The sequence below is a fragment of the Plecotus auritus genome (genome assembly GCF_963455305.1).
Source record: "Plecotus auritus genome assembly, chromosome: 10".
In the NCBI taxonomy this organism is placed as follows: Eukaryota; Metazoa; Chordata; class Mammalia; order Chiroptera; family Vespertilionidae; genus Plecotus; species Plecotus auritus.
The window spans coordinates 40,954,422-40,973,936 of record NC_137785.1 but is presented as its reverse complement, the minus strand read 5'-3'; the positions used below and the strand labels follow the sequence as shown (position 1 = coordinate 40,973,936).

The following is a 19,515-nucleotide window of genomic DNA, read 5'->3' as shown; positions in this document are numbered from 1 at the left end:
AATATGTTAGCTAAAAAGGGGGGGCAGTGAATGCTACCCACTGCTTTTCTCTAATTTGGACTGTTTCTCTGAGTACAGAAAGATACGCGACTTAACAGCACATGCATACCAGGGTTTTGACAACTTCCAATCTCTTTCTTACCTATTAAATCAGAGAACTTTTGATTAATCTGTTCCTGTGCCTGCATATGTCACAGTGAATATAATATGAAGTCTTGCTGGAAAAGTCGAAGGATAGATACATTATGCCTATCTTCTGTTATAAACAATGGAGGGATTTTATTTCCTCTAAATACTTCGGCTAATCAGTATGATGCAAGTGTTTGCATACTTTGTCAGGTGTTAATAGTGATTATTTGTTGTGTTAGTTGAGTTGCTGGTGCTGAATCAGTTGTGCTCAGTTCAAAAGAGTAACTTCCTGTTGCATTGCATAATAATGCAGATCACATGATACCAAATGAATATGTCAAGCTTGACTATATAATGAAATAGACATGTACTCATAATTGAATGCTGTCTGAGGAGAGAGATACATCAAGCCATAACATTTTGACTTTTTTTTGCAGGTAACATGAATAATTTTAAAAGGCTACAAAATTCATTGCTTACATTGTGTAATTCAAAATATTTTACAAATTCTGAGATATGCTTTTTTTCACATTGTAACATCTTTGAATTCTGGGTGTATCAACACTCCATAATGTTTTACAATTATAATAAGTAGTATTTTTTTCTTTCCTGAAGGAAAATAAAATGTTGATGCATCTTTAAAAAGTAGAACACCAGATTTGATTAAATGAAACATACCACAGAAATTTAATATATATATTTTTTAAATATATTTTATTGATATTTTACAGAGAGGAAGGGAGAGGGATAGAGAGCTAGAAACATCGATGAGAGAGAGACATCGATCAGCTGCCTCCTGCACACCTCCCACTGGGGATGTGCCCGCAACCAAGGTACATGCCCTTGACCGGAATCGAACCTGGGACCCTTCAGTCCGCAGGCTGACGCTCTATCCACTGAGCCAAACCGGTTTTGGCAGAAATTTAATATTTTTACCATAAATATTGTCTGGCTAAATTATATGAAAACAAAACGACTGCAAATGCTTTGCAATTGTATACATTTCAGGGAATAGGATCACTTTACTATAATTCAAAAACAATTATTTATATATTTTTCATTAAATTTTAAGAATCCATTTGTGTTGATTCTACCTCACAGAGAGGTTTATGACTAGAACAATTTGTCTCAGATAAAAGGTGATTTTGATTTTCTTTATTTATTTTAACTTTTGCAGACTAGTGATGGTCTCCTCTCTTTCTTCCCCCATTTCTGCATCCAAGAAACTGCATGGACCACCATCCAGCACAACGGCTCAGAGTTAACAAGAGTGAGAAGCACTCACCCGGAGAACCCGTATGCTGGTGTTTTTGAGTACGTGGGCAGCCTGGAGCAACTCCAGGCCACGATCACCCGTGCGGAGCACTGTGAGCAGGAGCTGGCCTACTACTGCAAGAAGTCGCGGCTTGTAAATAGGCAAGGTGGGTAAACTGAGGCCTCTGCCCCCCACACACCCCGCACAGCGCGCTTTACCGCACCAGTTCCTGAGGACTCGAATTCTGCCGGGGCGGTGGCGTATCGCCGCTGAGAGGGCATCTCCCTGTACATTCAGCAAACATGTCACAGTCTGGAAGTCACAGAGGTCTGTGCCTGAAGAAAAGAACAAGGTCAGTTTACGCTGAGCTTTGTTCAAAGCCTTGATTGCTTTGAGCCCTCTCCTGGCCTTAATCTGATGACTGCACAGAAAGCTTCATTCCGATACTCGGCCAATTCAGTGTTTACCCTTCCAAAGGGCACGCAACACGTGCCATTTGTTTTATCGTGGAAGAGAGCTAATAAAAATATGACTTCGTTTTCGGAAAGTGACTGTTCTGTGTGACTCTTTTTCATGGACTGTTGACAGTGAGCCTCTGGGTATAGTTGGAAATTAAAATAGCCGCTGCAAACCCAGTTTCTTTAGTAGCTCCAGTGGGACCGTCTTGACTCTTTCTCGTGTGCTCCTTCTAATAACCAGTCTGCTCCTAAGTTCTGTTTTGGGTTTTGTGTTTTTTCCCTTTAGGGCATCTCATTATGTGAGAACATCTAGGCCCTACAGTTCTGCCTTACTCTAGTTCTTTGTGACCCAGTTCTTAGTCACTGTGAGAGATTTCAACTGGCCTCCCGCTTGACCTTTCCATACCTTCTAACCATCTGCTGTATAATCCAAAATCCTGATCTTTTTTAAAAAATATATTTTTATTGATTTCAGAGAGGAAGGGAAAGGGAGAGAAAGATAGAAACATCAATGATGAGAGAGAATCATTGACTGGCTGCTTCCTACATACCCCGCATTGGGGATGAGCCCACAACACAGCATGTCCACTGACCGGGAATTGAACTGTGACCTCCTGGTTCATACATCAACGCTCAACCACTGAGTCATGCCGGCGGGGCCAAAATCCTGATTATTATGAAAAATATTAACCTTTAAGAAATACTGCTGCCACCACGACATGTTTCTATTTAAGAAGCTTCAGTGCCTTCCTGTTCCCTGTCTGTCCAATACAGACTCTTCTGTCTGGACACCAGAAGTGCCTATTCTGGACCTGCCTGCTTATGCAACCTTCATGCAACACCCCAGCACTGTTTTCTGGCAGGAATATCCTAGTAGGTGTATTTCTTCTTTAGAAGGTGGAGAAGATTCTAAGACCCTCAGCACAATGAAGCGACTTTGTCGGTGTTCACTCCTGTTTGTCATCGTAAGGGAGGTTGGAGTTCCAGATAGAACGACAAGAATTTTAGAAGGAATGTGTTTCATGTGTGATTATCAGATGTCATCTGGATCATGCTGAAACATTAACTCTTGATATGACATTTGGACATTTTGTTTTCAGTTAAGCTCCTCTTCTCTTTACTTTCCAGCCACTTAATACAGCCAGGTTTTCCTCCCCATGCCTGGCTTCTACCCCCTCCTCCTCCTTCTCCTTCCTTTCCCTCCTTTTTAAAAATCTCATTCAGTCTTTTACTCCGTCTTGCTAGTCTCTTGCTGAAATTTCATCCCCCTGAAACTTCAATCCCATCTGAGACTCTCCATCAGATAGTTGTAGTGCCAAGAGCACAGGGTTCAGAGGTGGGGAGAGATCTAAGTTCAAGTTTCTAGTCTCTTGTTGACTAGGTATAGAACTTAGATGGAGGGAATTTTCTCAATTTTCTCTTTTCTGAAATGTGGCCAGTGGTACCAGCCCCCCAGGTGCGGTGATGACTGGGTGCAGAACACATACAAAGTGCATGGAGTGAGGTCCTCTCGATCCCTGCTCTCCAGAATGTCACAGTTATAGTCAACATAGCAGCTTAGTGTGCAACTGATTGTTCCTTGTTGTTAAATATTGATCTTGGAATCTAAAGTATAGATAAGCAAATATGGAAGTATATTCTAAGAGAAAGAGAACCACACTTACAAAAGGGTAAATGAATGCTATGGAATGAAATGAATTAAGTGACTTAACTAAAAGAAAGACTAAAGGAAAGACAACCATTCAAATCACAAGTGAGTCAATCTAACAGAATCAGAAAACAATAGCTCCAAGGGGTTAGTGAGCAAGCACCACACAAAGTGAGGGGGACCTCATAGAGTTGAAGAAAAGCCCCCCATTCCCTCACTTCATGGCCAGTGTTTCAGCCAGGCGTGAGCGCCATAGTGAAGAAAGGAGTAAAGTCTAGAACGCTGTAGGACAAGGGATGATGAGAGTTGTTAAATACACACATTTTCTCAGGTCCATGACCCTGGAATTCATGTGAATGGATTTGAGGAGAAAAACCTAAAAAGACAGAACAATTTGGATTTTGAGGTCAAATTTAGAAATATAGAGGGAAAAACAAGAAGATGGTGCCAGACAAGTTAAATTCACAGTTTCAGATATTGAAGCTGTGGCAGAGTCAAGTAATAATGGTGCCATCATTGCAGATGAATCATGTAGACTGTGGATCCACCGACTCTGCACATTAGAAGGACGATCCGTGTGAATACACAAGTCACAGGGATTTTAACTATGGGAAGTGGAATGTTCTACCATGATCATGATATTTTATATGATTTTCTTAATTCTTTCTTATACTTACTTAAATTCTTTTGGACATTTTAAAAAGTCTTGGATGGAACCAAATGTAGTTGGTACCACTAAACATTCAGTCGTTTCTACTTTATAAGGAAGATAGAACATTTAGAGGTTAAAATATTATTCATTGTTTAGGAATGATGATTTATTTTCTCTTTAATCCATGAACACATAGTGTTTTAAGCAGTATATTGAAATATCTCTGGTAAATGTTTTAAATAGGTTTCACCTTCTGCTTATGAATTAATTATGCAATTTTAAAAATGAAGATTCTTGATAATATCTTTATGCACAACACAAGCTTTTGCTAACTCCTTACTTTTGGCTTGCCTGATCTCATGTATAGTAATGCTGGGAGAGAGGTTGCCAGCTCTAGTAAGGTCCTAAGATCCTATTGTAACAGTAAGTTATAATGAGCACTGGCATTTGTAAGTAAAGGGGAAATTAGTAAAAGTTCCAGATTTTTAGTGGGGCTGATGATAACTTAAAAGGTTTGAAAGTCAACAGAAAAAGGATCAAGCACTTTTGGATAGCTGACTGATTTGATCTCACATTCTTCTCATGCTGATTTGATTTTCCAATTACTACAATTTCCTCTCTCTCTTTTTTAAATGAGATATTGCCTGCATGCTTTACCTCCTTTTCTCAAAATCCTATCTGACTCTTCTGTCTATTCTTTGCTCTAGTTTCTTGACATCAGGTTTAGTTTTAACTCTGAGAAGGAGCTGATAGCCGAACATTCATCATAGAAAGAAATGCAGTTGGTTAAGGAAAACTTTGTTTTTGAATGTACTGTTTGATCTTTCAGTGTTATTCTGTAGCCTCCAAATAAATAGCCGAGCCATTAAATGAAAGAGAAAAATACATACTTCCAAATAAATCTTAAATCATGACAGGGAAGTGCCATACCATCCCCAATGTTTAATAAACAGCTACTCTATTTTAGCCAATACATATATTCAGATAAATCCTTCACTTTAGCCCATTGCAGGTTTGATTCCAGTCAAGGACATGCACCTCTGTTGCAGGCTGGATTCCTGGCCTGGTCGGGACGTGCAGGAGGCAACCAATTGATGTGTCTCTCTCACATCGATGTTTCTCTCTCTTTCTCCCTTCCTCTACCTTCCACTCTCTCTAAAAAATTAAATGGTGAAAATATCCGTGGGTGAGCATTAACAACAATAAAAAAAAATCACTGACTTTATATTATAACATTCTATAATGTTTTAATGGCCATTTTATTATCTCATATCAGTTTTGTTTCTGACATGTTAATTACTCTGGTTTATATTTTTATGCCAACTTGTTTCAAAAATTATTTTAAAAGAAATTACATATGTGAACTGCTTTCAATACATTTTTACTATCATGCCTGAGTTAAATAGGAATTGCTGGTGTCTTTTCTACACAAAGAAAAATATATCAATCATTTGAGTTTAAATAATAAAATATTTTTAAAAAGCTTTCTTCAGGAAATGCCATCAATTACAATGTTTTGACTATCACTGCATTAAGTCAACCTTTGTCTTTCTCCTTTTAATTATTTTTTTAATGATTTGGGAAGGAGAGGCATTATGCTTGAGACAGAAGGCAGGGGGTATAAAGCAGATGTCACATTTCATGCATTTGTCTTTCAGATGGGACCCCTCTGAGCTGGTGGGTTGGAAGAACCAATGAGACACACACGTATTGGGGAGGTTCTTTGCCTGATCCTCAAAAATGTGGTTGTGGACTAGAGGGGAACTGCGTTGATTCTCAGTATTACTGCAACTGCGATGCTGACCGGAATGAATGGTGATTTCCATATGATTTCCTTTCACCAAAAAAAAAAATTTATCTTTTTAAATGGATCACTTAAAACATGTAGAGCTAGGTAGATACTGAACATGTGTGGACAGTGAAGAAATTAGATGCAAGTATGTTTTGATGAAATGTGTTATAATCAGTCTGAGTCCTAAATGTTAAGATCAATGTCCTTTTATTTCAATTTTTTTGTAATGGACTGTTTAGTCATGTATGTTTTATTTTTGTAATACAATGAAAGAGGCATCTGTTTCACGTTTCCTCTTCATTCTTAGTCAGTTATCATTCTCTTTGAAATTAAGTGTAATTAAGCATTCTATTATTCTCAAAATATATTTACAGCCAGTAATTACTAAAGCACATTTCCTCAATAATTGCTACTAAAACCTTTAAAAATGTAAACTTAGAATTTCCCACAATTATAAAAATGTAGCTTTTTTATTTTTTTAAAAGACAACCCAACAAAGAACTAATGTTCTATTGTTTATCATATTTTGAAAGAGGAAATCTGTAACATTTGAGGGATTTGAAAATTGAACTTAAAATATTCTTTAAATAGAATAAAAGTCTTAAATATGTGTTTCCATTTGAAAACTTAAAAATACATATATTCTATTTTTTACTAGAGTTGGATTTTATTTGTGAAGTGAAAATATTTTTTAATTTCCATATTCACGGTTCAACATACCATATGTATGTTATACTACTGTGCACCTGGATCTGCACATAATAATTATTTTTAAAAATATTAATAGTCAATCTGGCTATAAATATGATTGCTTTGGTTACAGAATGTACATTAATTCCAGTAATCAGTTCATTGTCAATTGAGTTCACATTTTAAATCGTATGCTGGCTGTTTCATTGATATATTTGGCAAACATCAAGTCTATGTTGTAGCAAAAGACAGATTATTTTGGAATACCCTAGAAAGTGGCATCGATATAGTGTCATGATTGTACTTTTACTATTACCTGTTTGGTATAAAGGATATTGTCTCTTACTCAAAGTCTAGTTTTTAAAAATTTGTATTCTCTTATTTCTCACTGCCTTCATAAAAACACCTGCGGAGTAATATTGTATTTTAAAATGTGAATAAAATGTTCATAGCAATGCTTAACAGAAGAAAAAAACTAACGTAATCACCAATAACTCTCTAATACCTCCATAACATATTCTTCATCAAAAATAATTTTCAACCATAAGATATTGAAACTTTTTATATTAAATTCTGCTATGGTTATGTAGTTTGCATAGAAATAACTTTCCTCAGAGAACATTTATAATCCCAGAAAAGCTATTTATAAGAACAACTACTTGAAGTAAGTGGAAAACAACCAAATATAGGTAGAAACTGCTAGGGTTGGGAGCCATTGAGCCTTGGAAGACGGGAACTCAAGTGGTTGAGATTATGTTTATATGCCTTTTCTTTGAGGGAACTAATCAGATCACATGATATGTGGTGGCTAGAACTCAAAGAGAATAACTAGATTTTATTGGGGGCGGGGTTAAGAGGTATCAGAGCACAGTTTGGGCTGCCAGAATGGCTGGATGTTGAGGGGAGAATGGGAATCCCAGATAAGAGAAAACCTGGGGGCGTCCACCATGTAAGCTTTCCTCGTCCTCATCTGAGCCCTGAGCTGCACAGGCACAGAGGAGATTTCTAGAAACCAAGCAGAGAGGATCCAACTGGAAAACTGAGCAAGCTACAGAGGTTTCAGTAGCGACTACCAGAGGAGACTCAGAATGTGGAGTTTAAGTCTCACTGAGGGGTTTTATAAACCCCTCAGCTTTCCATAGAAATGATAGAAGGTCTATGTCTTTAAAGCAAAGACTGTAATTGAAAGCTAAGAGCAAAACTGACATAGGCTTACCCTAATGAAGTGTAAAACCAAGCGTACATAATTTATTGTGGTAAGTTGTGATTTAACTGCCCGAGAAAACAAAAATGAATCTTCAGAACAATAACAGAACCCACAGTCTCTACAGTATCACCCCCAATGTCCAGAACAATATAATAATTATTGCATATTTAAAAAAAAGAGTCAACTCTGATTGAAAGTCTAGAAAATAGAAGCACTTATTAGAAACAAGCCCTGGACACATGCTTGATTAGCAGGCAAAAACTTTAAAACAATTATTGTAAACATGTCCCAACATTTAGATAAACATAATCACAAGTGAACAGAGGGGACGCTAAGCAGATAAATGAGAACTACATTAAAGGAGCAAATTGAAATTTTAGAATAGGAAGGCACATCTGATATGAAAAATTCAATGGATGGACTTCAGTTCAGGAGATCGCAGAAGAAATCTTCAACGAACCTGAAGACAGATCAATAGAAGTTATTAAATCTGAAGAACACAGGAGCAATAAAAAAAAAAAAGAGGGAACAAAATTAACAAAACCTTTGTGACTTTTGGAAAAACATCAGTGATTTAATGGGCAAGAAAGTGGAGTCCTGGAAGGATAGGAAATAAAATGAGGCAAAGATATATTTGATGAACAATGGCTGAAAATTTCGCAATCTTGTTTAATAAATGTCTATGGTAGCAAGCCTTCAAGATGGCCCCGAGATGATCCGCACTGCCTATTAGTCACCTCACAATGGAATTTCCTCTCCTTGAGGGTCGCCTGGACCTGTGACTTGCTTCTGATGAATGGAATGTGGTAAAGGTGATGAGACAACTCTCCTGAGATTAGATTACAAAAGACTGACTTCTGACTTGCTTGAGCCTCCTTACCTCTCTCTTTGACTCTTCTAGCTTTCTTGTTCTGATAAGACAAGCTGTCATTTGAGATCTGTCCTGAGGAGAGGCCCATGTGGCAGAGGATCGAGAGTGGCCTTCAGCCAACAGCCAGTGAATAACAGTCCAACAATTGACAAAGAACACTGCCAATACCCGCTTCCGTGAGCTTGGAAGCTGATCCCTGCACAGTCAAGCACTGAGATGACTGGGGTCCTCACTAAAGCTTTGATTGGAGCCTTGGGAGAGACCCTGAGCCAAAGGATCCCTTGAAGCTTCGCCCAGAGTCCTGACTAGGATGTAGATCATAAATGGTGCTGTTTTAAGTCACGAAGTTTTTGCGTAATTTGTTATGTTATAAAAGATAACTAATACATTCCAGAAACTCAGAGAATATCAAGCAGAATAAAAAGAGAAAAATACACCTTGACTTATTGTGCAAATGGCTAAAATCTAAGGATAAAGATAAATGTTTGAAAGTAGCCAGGTTGTGTGGATCTGGTGGGACACCTTCCATACAGGGAACAAGGATACCAATGAAGGCTGACCTCTCATCTGAAGACATGTCAGAAGTTCATGGAATGAGATCTTTAATGTGTTTGAAAGAAAAAGCAAGGTCAACCTAGAATTCTATTGTAAGCAAAATGTATTTCAAAATGAAGATAAAAGGAGTTGTTTTCAAATTAAATGCTGAGAGAATTTTTGCCAACAGAGCTGTACCATAAGACATGCTAACAGATATTCTTCAGAGAAATAATAACAGAAAACTCAGAACTTCAGGAAGGAATAAAGAATCTAGAAATTGTGAATATGTCAGTAAATGTAATATTTTCTCTTAATAAAAAATAAATTAAACTTTACCGTTGAATTATAAAATTTAAAACATCTGGACTATTGTAAAGTTTATAACATCTGTTGTTACATATATTACAACAGCAGCACAAAGAACAGGTATATGTGTGTTTTGGGAGGGAGTGTTAAAGAAATTATCCTGTAGGAAGCTAACATTTTATATTAAATAATACAATGTAAAATCTAAGTAGACTGTAATAAATTAAGGTTGCATTTTATAATCAATAAAGCAAATATTAAAATACAACGAGACATATAGCTAAAAAGTGAATAAAGGACATAAATAAAAAAATATGGTGTAAACCAAGAGGAGGCAGGAAATAGGGGAAAGAAACATAAGACATCATAAGGGAACAAAAGAAAAAGAAAAAAAAAATCAAAATGGTAGATCTAAAAATGCAGTATCAGTCATTATACTAAATGCTAATGGGTTAAACCATTCTATTTTAAGGTAGAAAATGGCCAACTGAATTTAAAAATCACCAGCTCGATTCTGTCTGCAAGAGAAATTAAAATGTTGCCATATTTTTATATGCTCAGATGAGCAATTTGAGTCTTACTCTTGTGTGTGCAAATTTAGCTCAGAACATCTTGGCTTTGAAATGTAATAAGGCCTATTGTTTATTTGATAATTATGTTAATCAGAGTAATTTTAAGAATTTTGTTGTTACTATTTTTTAGGACCAATGACACTGGATTCCTTTCCTACAAAGAACATCTGCCAGTGACTAAGATAGTGATCACAGACACAGGCCGTCCACATTCAGAAGCAGCTTACAAGCTGGGGCCTCTACTCTGCCGGGGAGACAGTAAGTGGTGGCCATGTGTTGGTAGCTTATCTGAGGAAATTGATGCCTCTTATGAATCATGTTTTTATCATAATGTAATTAATCAGATCTTACTGTGAAATCGCATAGGTAATGTCTGAAACAGTTTTTTAGTCAGCCAACAAATAAAATACCTCTACAGTGTGCAAAGCCCTGTCATAAATGCTAGAATAGCAAACCTTCTTAAGATCAAGAGAAAGAAACTCCTAAGCTTCTGAATGATTGGTTCAGAAACACGTTCCAGCACTCCTCAATTCCCACATGCTGTTACCCGTGTAGGAAAGCCTCAGTGCTGTTCAAAATTGTTACCAATGTATGTCAGTTTCCTATTGTTGGGCCTGGGGGGTGGGGGATGGGATTAGAAATAGAGTAAAATGTCAGTATAATCAGACATATTTCAATTTTTAATATCTTTTTTTTTTCTGTGTGTGTATGTGTGTGTGTGTTTATGGATCTCAGTGGGACATGCTGTTGTGTATATTCAGTGTATTAACACCCTAAACCAGAGTTTTAAGATTCAAATATAGTTGCACAGAAAATATATATTTTCATCAGGGAATGAAATAAGCATGTGTATCCATTTATAAGCTTTTAGAAATCAGTTATACCTATAGAGACTGAATCATTAAATATTTAAGCTTTTAGTTTTTCCAAAACTTAAAATGGAAATAGAAGAAATGTTTATTTACTCTAAAAACATACAGTAAAATAAAATTTTATTCTAGGCCTCAACAGAGGAAGAGATGATCTGACAATTCAGTGGATTTACAGGGATACTAGACAAAGTTGCTTAGTTAAAAAGCAAAAATGATACTGGGATATAAAAATTTATATATACATTTAAAAAAAACTGTCTGCCATTATACCTACCATTGCTAATCTTTATCAGCTCAACTTCCTATTCTGCCAGTAGGCTTTACAGAATCACATGAAGATGACACAGGGTATTTCATGGAGAGAAAAATTATGTGCAAAGAGATGAGGTTGTAAACTCAGATGCATCCAGGCAGGGCAACAACTTTGTGACTATAGAGCAAGTGTTTTATACATCACATGCACCCTCCACTGCTGGCTCTGATCCTAACCTTTCAGGAGCTCAGGTTGGCTTCCTACATCCCCTTATTTTCATTTGCCTCAATTCCTCTGCTTTGATTGAGGTCACTACCAGCTCAAGCCCTTAGGATTTCTTTCTCAAAAACTTACTGCCATCAACATAAGCACACAGCACCTTTTTACTTAGAGCAGTGATTCTCCATCCAAGGTGACTCCTCCCTGACCCACCCCTAGTGGACTTTTGGCAATATCTGGAGACATTTTGGGCTGTCTTGTGTGTGTGTGTGTGTGTGTGTGTGTGTGTGTGTGTGTGTGTGTGTGTGGTTGAATGCTCCTGTCACCTAGAGGGAGAGGCCAGAAATGCTGCTAAATATCCTTCAGTGCACAGGACAGTATTCTACAGCAATCTGTCCTAAATGTCACTAGTGCTGAGTATTAAATGTTTGTGACCATAGAGATATAGGGGGAGGGTACCAACATTAGGAATAAGAATTTACAGCTAGTTGAAGTACTTAGAGACCTGCTAATTAATCTCTGACTTATTAATAAAACAGTAGTTGAGAGCTTTCCTTGGCCTTATTGTCTTCTGCATCTGTTTAGGGTTGAGGCTCAGCCTCTCATGACAGTGTGTCTCCTACATCTGTTTAGGGTGAGGTTTAGCCTCACATGAGGGTGTAGACCTGTTTCTGTATGAAGGGCTTTTTTACATTTTCTCAGTAAGAGGAGCAATGGCTGCAGAAAAAAAGGCTGCCCCCTTTTCTCTCTATGGAAAATCTGCTCCCTGTAGGTGAAATGCTCTAGGCACATCTTTATTCTTTCCAAGTGAGATAGACTGTGTAGATATTGGGGGCTTCTATATACAGGATCATGCACTGTGGGCTTTATAAATGGAAGAAAGGTATGTGGTCATTATCTGGAAGGCATTAGGACTGGAACATTTAAGGCTGAGAAATAGCTTAAACTTCATGATCTAAATGAAATAATGAAGACCAATTATATACCTAAAGACCAACAAAATAACCTGTAATGTAAGACAAGGAAAAATGATGAGGGCTTGAACTAAGCAATCATTGGATGGGGCTTAAAGAAGGGGCTCAATGAGAGAGGTGCATTCAATGTGATTTAGATGGAAGTTGAGGCTGAAAGGGTCTGAGGATGATCTCCAGATTTCTGATTTCAATAAAGCTTCTAGTGCCTTCCATGGAGGCAATAAAGATGCTAGTGCCCTTCACTGGGACAGTAAGGGTGCTAGTACCCTTCACTGAGACAAGGAAGTTTTAGATTTAAAAAGAAAAATAGAAAGATGGCAATAAAAACATTTTGGTTTTATCACACAGACTAAAGATGTTGAAAATTTTACATCAAGCCTGTTTTTCTGGGAAAGAAGAAAACCCTCGAGAAAGCAGGACAAATAAACAAAAATGAGTATGAGACTTACTGGTTCCAGACACAAGCTTTCCCCTAATTAATCAATATTTCTTTTTCTAAGTCCTTCTTTTCATCTTTAAAAAAAATGTAGGTGATTCTGAAATTCCGTATTACTTCTGCTATTATTGTTCGATGTCAGAAATCATTGATAACACCATTAGGAATGTTTTACCTAAAATACAACAGCTATGAATGATAAAGCTGCCTTTAAAGTTGTGCAGCAGGCATAAAACTTAGTAATGAATTAATGTATTTGTGAATATGGAAATAATCATAAATAATTTAATTTATAAATATCTATGTTATAATTAGGAGGACCCTCTCTTGTACTTTCCTTTCTATTCACTCTCCCTGGAGCAGTGGGGACATCTTCATCTTTGAAGTACCCTGTTCCTCAACTTCCATATGCCTAAGAATTACCTGGAGAGCATGCTGGCTGTGGTTGGAGTATCTTCAGAACTCTCCACACATGCTAAGGAGGAAGAGTAGAAGTCCAGTATTGGCACACAGGGTTAAATGTTTCTGAGCATCCCTCAAGAAGACATCTACCGGGATTATCCCCTAGTTCTGCAGATCTCACAGCACAAAGAACACTCACGAACCACTGACAGCATCTGGCTTCACTTCCTCTTCACTTGTTTTCCTTCATCTGAGAAACCTCCCAGTCCTCTTGCTGAAAACTGTCCCTCAGATTCAAGCCCTTTCTCCATGAACCTTCTGCTGGTCTCTAGAATACTTGATCCTACACTTTCAAGGAATGTTGAACATATTATAAACACGTATTTCTCAGACTGGCTTTTCAGTATTTTCGAGCCTCTCAAGAGCAGGTCCATTCTTCATTTATCAGTGAGTTTCTGGTACCTAGTACATTACCTGTTACATGAAAGATAATCAATAAAGAGCAGTTTATGAAAGAAGGAGAATGATCTATCACACACAGCTCAAGAAACCTGTAGCTTGTGAATTGTTCCTGAGAGACAGGAATAAGTTTTTGCTTGTATAAGCAATTAAATGATATGCAGAGATATACGCTTAATGTAAGGAGTTGGTTATATTGAAAGGCTTTCCCAATTAAAAACTCACATAGAAGTTGAGCACCTCGTTCCAGCTGAGCCATTTCTCAGCAATGTACTTGGCCTGGTGGCATGAAAGTGCTTTCATATGATTTTAGTTCATATTAATACTTTTTGCTTTTCACTTTTTAAATAATATAGTGTCTTTATAAAATGGAAACATACTTTTCTCTGAGAAAAAAATATTTTGTGACCTATTTTGCTCTGTTTTGTTTTCTGTTCTTTAGAAAAGACTTGTGTTACTAAAAATTTATATTTAAGAAATTTCAAACGTGAGGAAACAAATGTTCTTGCTAACACTTTCAAAAGATGTCCATTATTTTGAGGCTAAGAATCCTAATAATTCTCAGGACTACAATAATATCATTTCTTGACAAATATATATATATATATATATATATATATATATATATATACACCTTTATTCATTGTTTTAAATATTAAACATTAATGTTTTGATTGATACATAATCATTATAAAATGTTAAGATATACAGAAATCTCAAAGAAAAGAGTTTAATAATCACCAAGAGTCACAATACTCAGAAATACTGATTAACACCAGTGAGAATCATTCCAGACATTGCTAGATGTCTCTAGGGCAGCATTCCCCAACCTTGGCAAAGGACTGAATGATTCCTTGTTATGGTTGGGGCTGTCCTGGGCGCTGTAGGGCATTTGGCAGTATTCCTGGCCTCTCCCACTAGCTGCCAGTAGCACTGCTCTCCCAGTTGTGACAACTAGATATATCTTCTGACCTTTCCAATGTCTCCTGGGGTGCAGAATTGCTCCAGGTCGAGAACCACTGCCCTAGACAGAAAAATAAAAAAACAGATTTCTAAATAAATTTATAAAACTTTATTAATTGAGCCGAAACCGGTTTGGCTCAGTGGATAGAGTGTCAGCCTGCGGACTGAAGGGTCCCAGGTTCGATTCTGGTCAAGGGCATGTACCTTGGTTGCGGGCACATCCCCAGTAGGAGGTGTGCAGGAGGCAGCTGATCGATGTTTCTCTCTCATCGATGTTTCTAACTCTCTATCTCTCTCCCTTCCTCTCTGTAAAAAATCAATAAAATATATTTAAAAAAAAACTTTATTAATTGAAATCAAGGAAGAAAGAAGAAACTGAAATGAAGCTAAAATTACTGCTTTATATTATGTATATATCTGATAAATATATATTCAAATTGAATGATTCCTCACAACTTCAACCAAAGGACTTGTATGCATGCATATAAGCATAACCAATGGATGCAAGACACTGGGGGGAGGAGCGAGGGCATGTGCCTGGGGGATGGTGGTAGGAGAGGCCCGGGAGGGGTGGAGATCAATGGGGGGGAAAAAAGGAGACATATGTACTACTATTTGTAATACTTTAAACAATAAAAAATATGAAAATTTTTAAAGGCTATAGAGTTACCAGGTTTTATAGTAAACTAATATTTAAAATTTAGACAGTATTAATGTATTCTGAAAACTGGGAAAATTAGCACTCATTTGTCCTATCCTTTCTTTTCTCCCTCCACCATCTAATTTTTGCTAGCTTTGCTATTATTTGTATAGTTGTTTATTTTTTTAGTGCTAACCACTAGTCCTGTCATCAGAGCTTCTCTATTCTTGACTGATTTTTATTTTGATCCATTTCTTCTTGAATTGCATTGTCAGGTAGTTGATATTTTCAGTTTTTTCCCCCCAGAAAGACTGATGAGTGTTGTATTTGCTGAGTTGGCACATGTTTGAGAATGCTGTTGCCTCAGAACTCTAAACCAGACTTGGCTGGTTTAACTTTATTTATTTATTTATTTATTTATTTATTTATTTATTTATTTATTTTTTGGCAACAGCTCCATGGAGATATAGTTCACATGCCCTACAATTCACCTGTTTAAAGTACACAAGCTAAAGTACACAATCTAATCAGATTTCAGTGTATTTAATTATTTTAGCAAATTATATAGCATTGTAAGACCATCACCAAAATCAATTTTAGAATACTTGCATTATACCCCCAAAAAACGTGAACTCATTTAGCAGACATTCCCCTTTTCTCTTTTACCTCCACCCCAACCTTAGTAAATCATGGATCTATTTTTTATCTCTGCAGATTTGCTTATTCTGGACATTTCCTTTAGAAGAAAACACAGAATATGTGATCTTTGTGACTGCCTTCTTTTTTTAAAAAAATATATTTTATTGATTTTTTTTTTACAGAGAAAGAGGAAGGGAGAAGGAGAGGAACAGAGAGTTAGAAACATAGATGAGAGAGAAACATTGATCAGCTGCCTCCTGCACACCCCCAACTGGGGATGTGCCCACAACCAAGGTACATGCCCTTGACCAGAATCAAACCTGGGACCCTTCAGTCCGCAAGCCTATGCTCTATCCATTGAGCTAAACCAGTAGGGCATGACTGGCTTCTTTTACTTAGTATGGTATTGCCAAAGTTTATCCATATCAATACTTCATTATTTTTCATGACCAAATAATATCCCTTTTTGTTTATCCATTCATCCATTGATAGATATTTGGATTATTCCACTTTGAGGTTATTATGAATAATGTTGATAACATCTATGTATAAACTTTTCCTGAACATATGTTTTTACTTCTCTAGGCGTGGAATTTCTGCATTATGAGGTAACAGCACATTTAATCTTTATAGAAACTGGTGTAATGGTTTTGGACCGTGCTTTGTGACTTTGCCCAGTGTGCACCTACTATCTCTGCACTGAGAGATGCGATCATCTTGTCTCCCACAGCTTTTCTAGATAACTTCTGTTTACTATATTTCATTATGAAGTAGGGTTTTATTTTTTACCCAGAGGACTTGTATGTGCTTTATTCTCAGATTTCTGAATTTGAGAATGTCTGCCTGTTGCCTTAACACTTAACAAAATGTTAGACTGGATGTATCTTCTTTCTCTCAGATCTGTGGACTGTGTGTCTTTATCTTCTGGTATAGAATGTTGCTGTGGAAAGTTTTGGTCCAAACTGATTTTTCCACCTTGTGGGTGACTTGCTTTTTCTAAATGAATAAGTAATAATTACCCTTAAAGGTCAGTAACTTAACAAGGGTGCATATCAGTATTGGGCATTAGTATTAATTTTTTCTTATATTGGACGTTATGTGCTAAAATGTATACATACATTTATATGTTGTTGCAAGCATGATCTACATTTCTGCCCTGAGCTCATTAATTAGAACAAGGTTGTATTTTTATTTCTTTGGCATTTGAACTTTTCAACCAATTTATTAAATGTATTTCTTCTCAATTAATTCATTGTATTGAAATTTTATGTCTAATCAGGCATTCCCAAAACTTACATAATTAGAAAAGATTTTTCTGTTGTTTGTTCTAAGAAATTCTTGTCATTGAAATTACTTTCTTTATTTTATCTGCATTGACTCGTTCAGTTGTTTGAGAAATCACAGCTCCCAGAATGCATTAAATAATCAAAGATTCATGTAGGCAATAAATAACTTTGCAGAAGTTATATTGTTAGACTAGAAAAAGATATTGACTAGTGATTTGTTTAAATTCTCTTCCGTTTGACAGAGTTCTGTTCCATTTGGTAGACTACATAAAAACCATTAAAAAGAGTGCAGATCAATTCCATTTTAGCAAATAATCATATAATGTAATTTTGTAAGCTCTGCTGTGTATGATAATCCTCCACCATTAAGAAAGTCTTTTCAGTTTTATAATTTATTTTTTCCTTGGGTTTCCTTTAATTTTCCTAAAGTTTACCCACTTTTTTTCTTTTCTCCTCCTCACATTCTTTTCCTCTCTTTTCTCTCTCCCCTTTTTCTACTTATTTACCAAGAAATTTGAGTGTACTTATTGAGATACATATAATACAACCAAGCTGGGAGCAATTACTCTAAGCTTTCTGATTGCTACTTGGACAAAAGACATCTTACCATTTCACTTAACAAATATTTATTAAGCCCATGCATTGTAACATTGCACTGTGCCTTCCTGAGAGAGAGAGAAAGAGGGAGGGAGGGAGGGAGGGATGGAGAGGTTGAAAAAGAGAGAGAGAAAGAGGAAGGGGGAGAGAGAGAGAGAGAGGGAGGGAGGGAGGGGGAGAGAGAGAGAGAGAGAGAGAGAGAGAGAGAGAGAGAGAGAGAGAGAGAGAAACAAATAGACAAAAGTACCTGCATTCTTGGAGCTTGAGTTCTCTTGGAGTGATAAACAACAAAGAAGTAAGTAAAATAGATTGTATGGTAGATGCTAGTAAGTGTTGTGAATACAATATAGTTTAGTTTAGGCAGGAGTAGGGTTAGATTGGAAATTTGAAATAGGATGGTCATTAAGTGCTCACTAAGAAGGTGGCATTTGAATAAAAGTCTGAGAGAAATCAGGGAGCAAGGCTGTGTATACCGGTGAAAGAGTGCTGTGGACAGGGGAAAAGCAGCATAATTACCCAGAAATGGGACTGTAACCGATGTGCTCAAGGAATAGCAAAATGTTCAATATGTTTCGAGTCGAGAGAGCAAAGAGGAGAATGGTAGAAGGAGCCAGAGAGGAAACTGGTGCTCCCATCATGGAGGATTGTTCTGAAAATTTGTTCTTTAATGGCATTGGAAACCAGTAGAGAGTTTGAGAAGGAGGGTGGTGTGATCTCACTTATGCTTTAATGAAATCCACCAGGGTAAGGTTGAACAAGGAGAGCATTTACAAGATCATATCACCAACCCAGCTGATAGACCTGGTGGCTTAGCTGTGGGCACAATGATGGTAGCTGTAGGATGAGTCCAGGTCAGAGGAAGCAGTAACATTTGCTGCTGGATTGATGTGGATTGCCAAAGGAAGAGTCAAGAATGACACCAAGGTGTTTAGTCTAACTATCAGAGGCACAGAATTGGCACTAATTGAGATGGAGAAGATTGCTGCTGGGGTAAGGAGTTGCAGAGAAATGTGGTACATCCACACTATGGAATACTACTCTGCAATAAAAAGGAATGAACTACCAGGGCAAATCTTCAGAGAGTAATTTTGAGTGGGAAAAATAAAAGTCAATCTCAAAAGGCTACTTAGTGTATGCTTTTATTTATAAGACATTCTTAAATGAGAAGAGCTGATTAGTGGTTGAAGAGGGGGGAAGAGCAGGAGGAAAGGGTACGGCTATAAAAGGGAGGCCTGGGAAATACTTGAGGTGATACAAGTGATCTTTTTTAAAAATATATTTTTATTGATTTCAGTGAGGAAGGGAGAGGGAGAGAGAGATGGAAACATCAATGATGAGAGGGAATCGTTGATTAGCTGCCTCCTGCACGCCCCCTACTGGGGATCGAGCCTGCCAGCTTGGCATATGCCCTGACCAGGAATTGAACAGTGGCTTCCTGGTTCATAAGTGGACACTCAACCATTGAGCCATGCTGGCTGGGCCATGTGTCTTTTCATCTTAACGGAATCCATACCAATATCCTGGTTGTGAAACTGAACCATAGTTTTGCAAGATATTACCATCGGGGAAAACTAGCCAAAGGGAACACACAATCTTTGCTGATTCTTATATCTGCATGGCAATCTACAATTAACTCAAAATAACCGTTTTTATTAAAG

At 37.1% G+C, this 19,515-nt stretch overlaps 1 protein-coding gene across 2 annotated transcripts in view; it reads left to right on the top strand.

Annotated features, from left to right (window-relative positions):
- CNTNAP4 (contactin associated protein family member 4) overlaps window positions 1-19,515 on the top strand; it is a 255,817-nt gene that overhangs the window by 196,255 nt on the left and 40,047 nt on the right. For both annotated transcript variants that reach the window (XM_080646072.1, XM_080646073.1), the window contains 3 exons: window positions 1,353-1,550; window positions 5,801-5,957; window positions 10,248-10,375. In XM_080646072.1, the coding sequence (XP_080502198.1) occupies window positions 1,353-1,550; window positions 5,801-5,957; window positions 10,248-10,375 (483 nt within the window). The remainder of the gene's footprint in view (window positions 1-1,352; window positions 1,551-5,800; window positions 5,958-10,247; window positions 10,376-19,515) is intronic.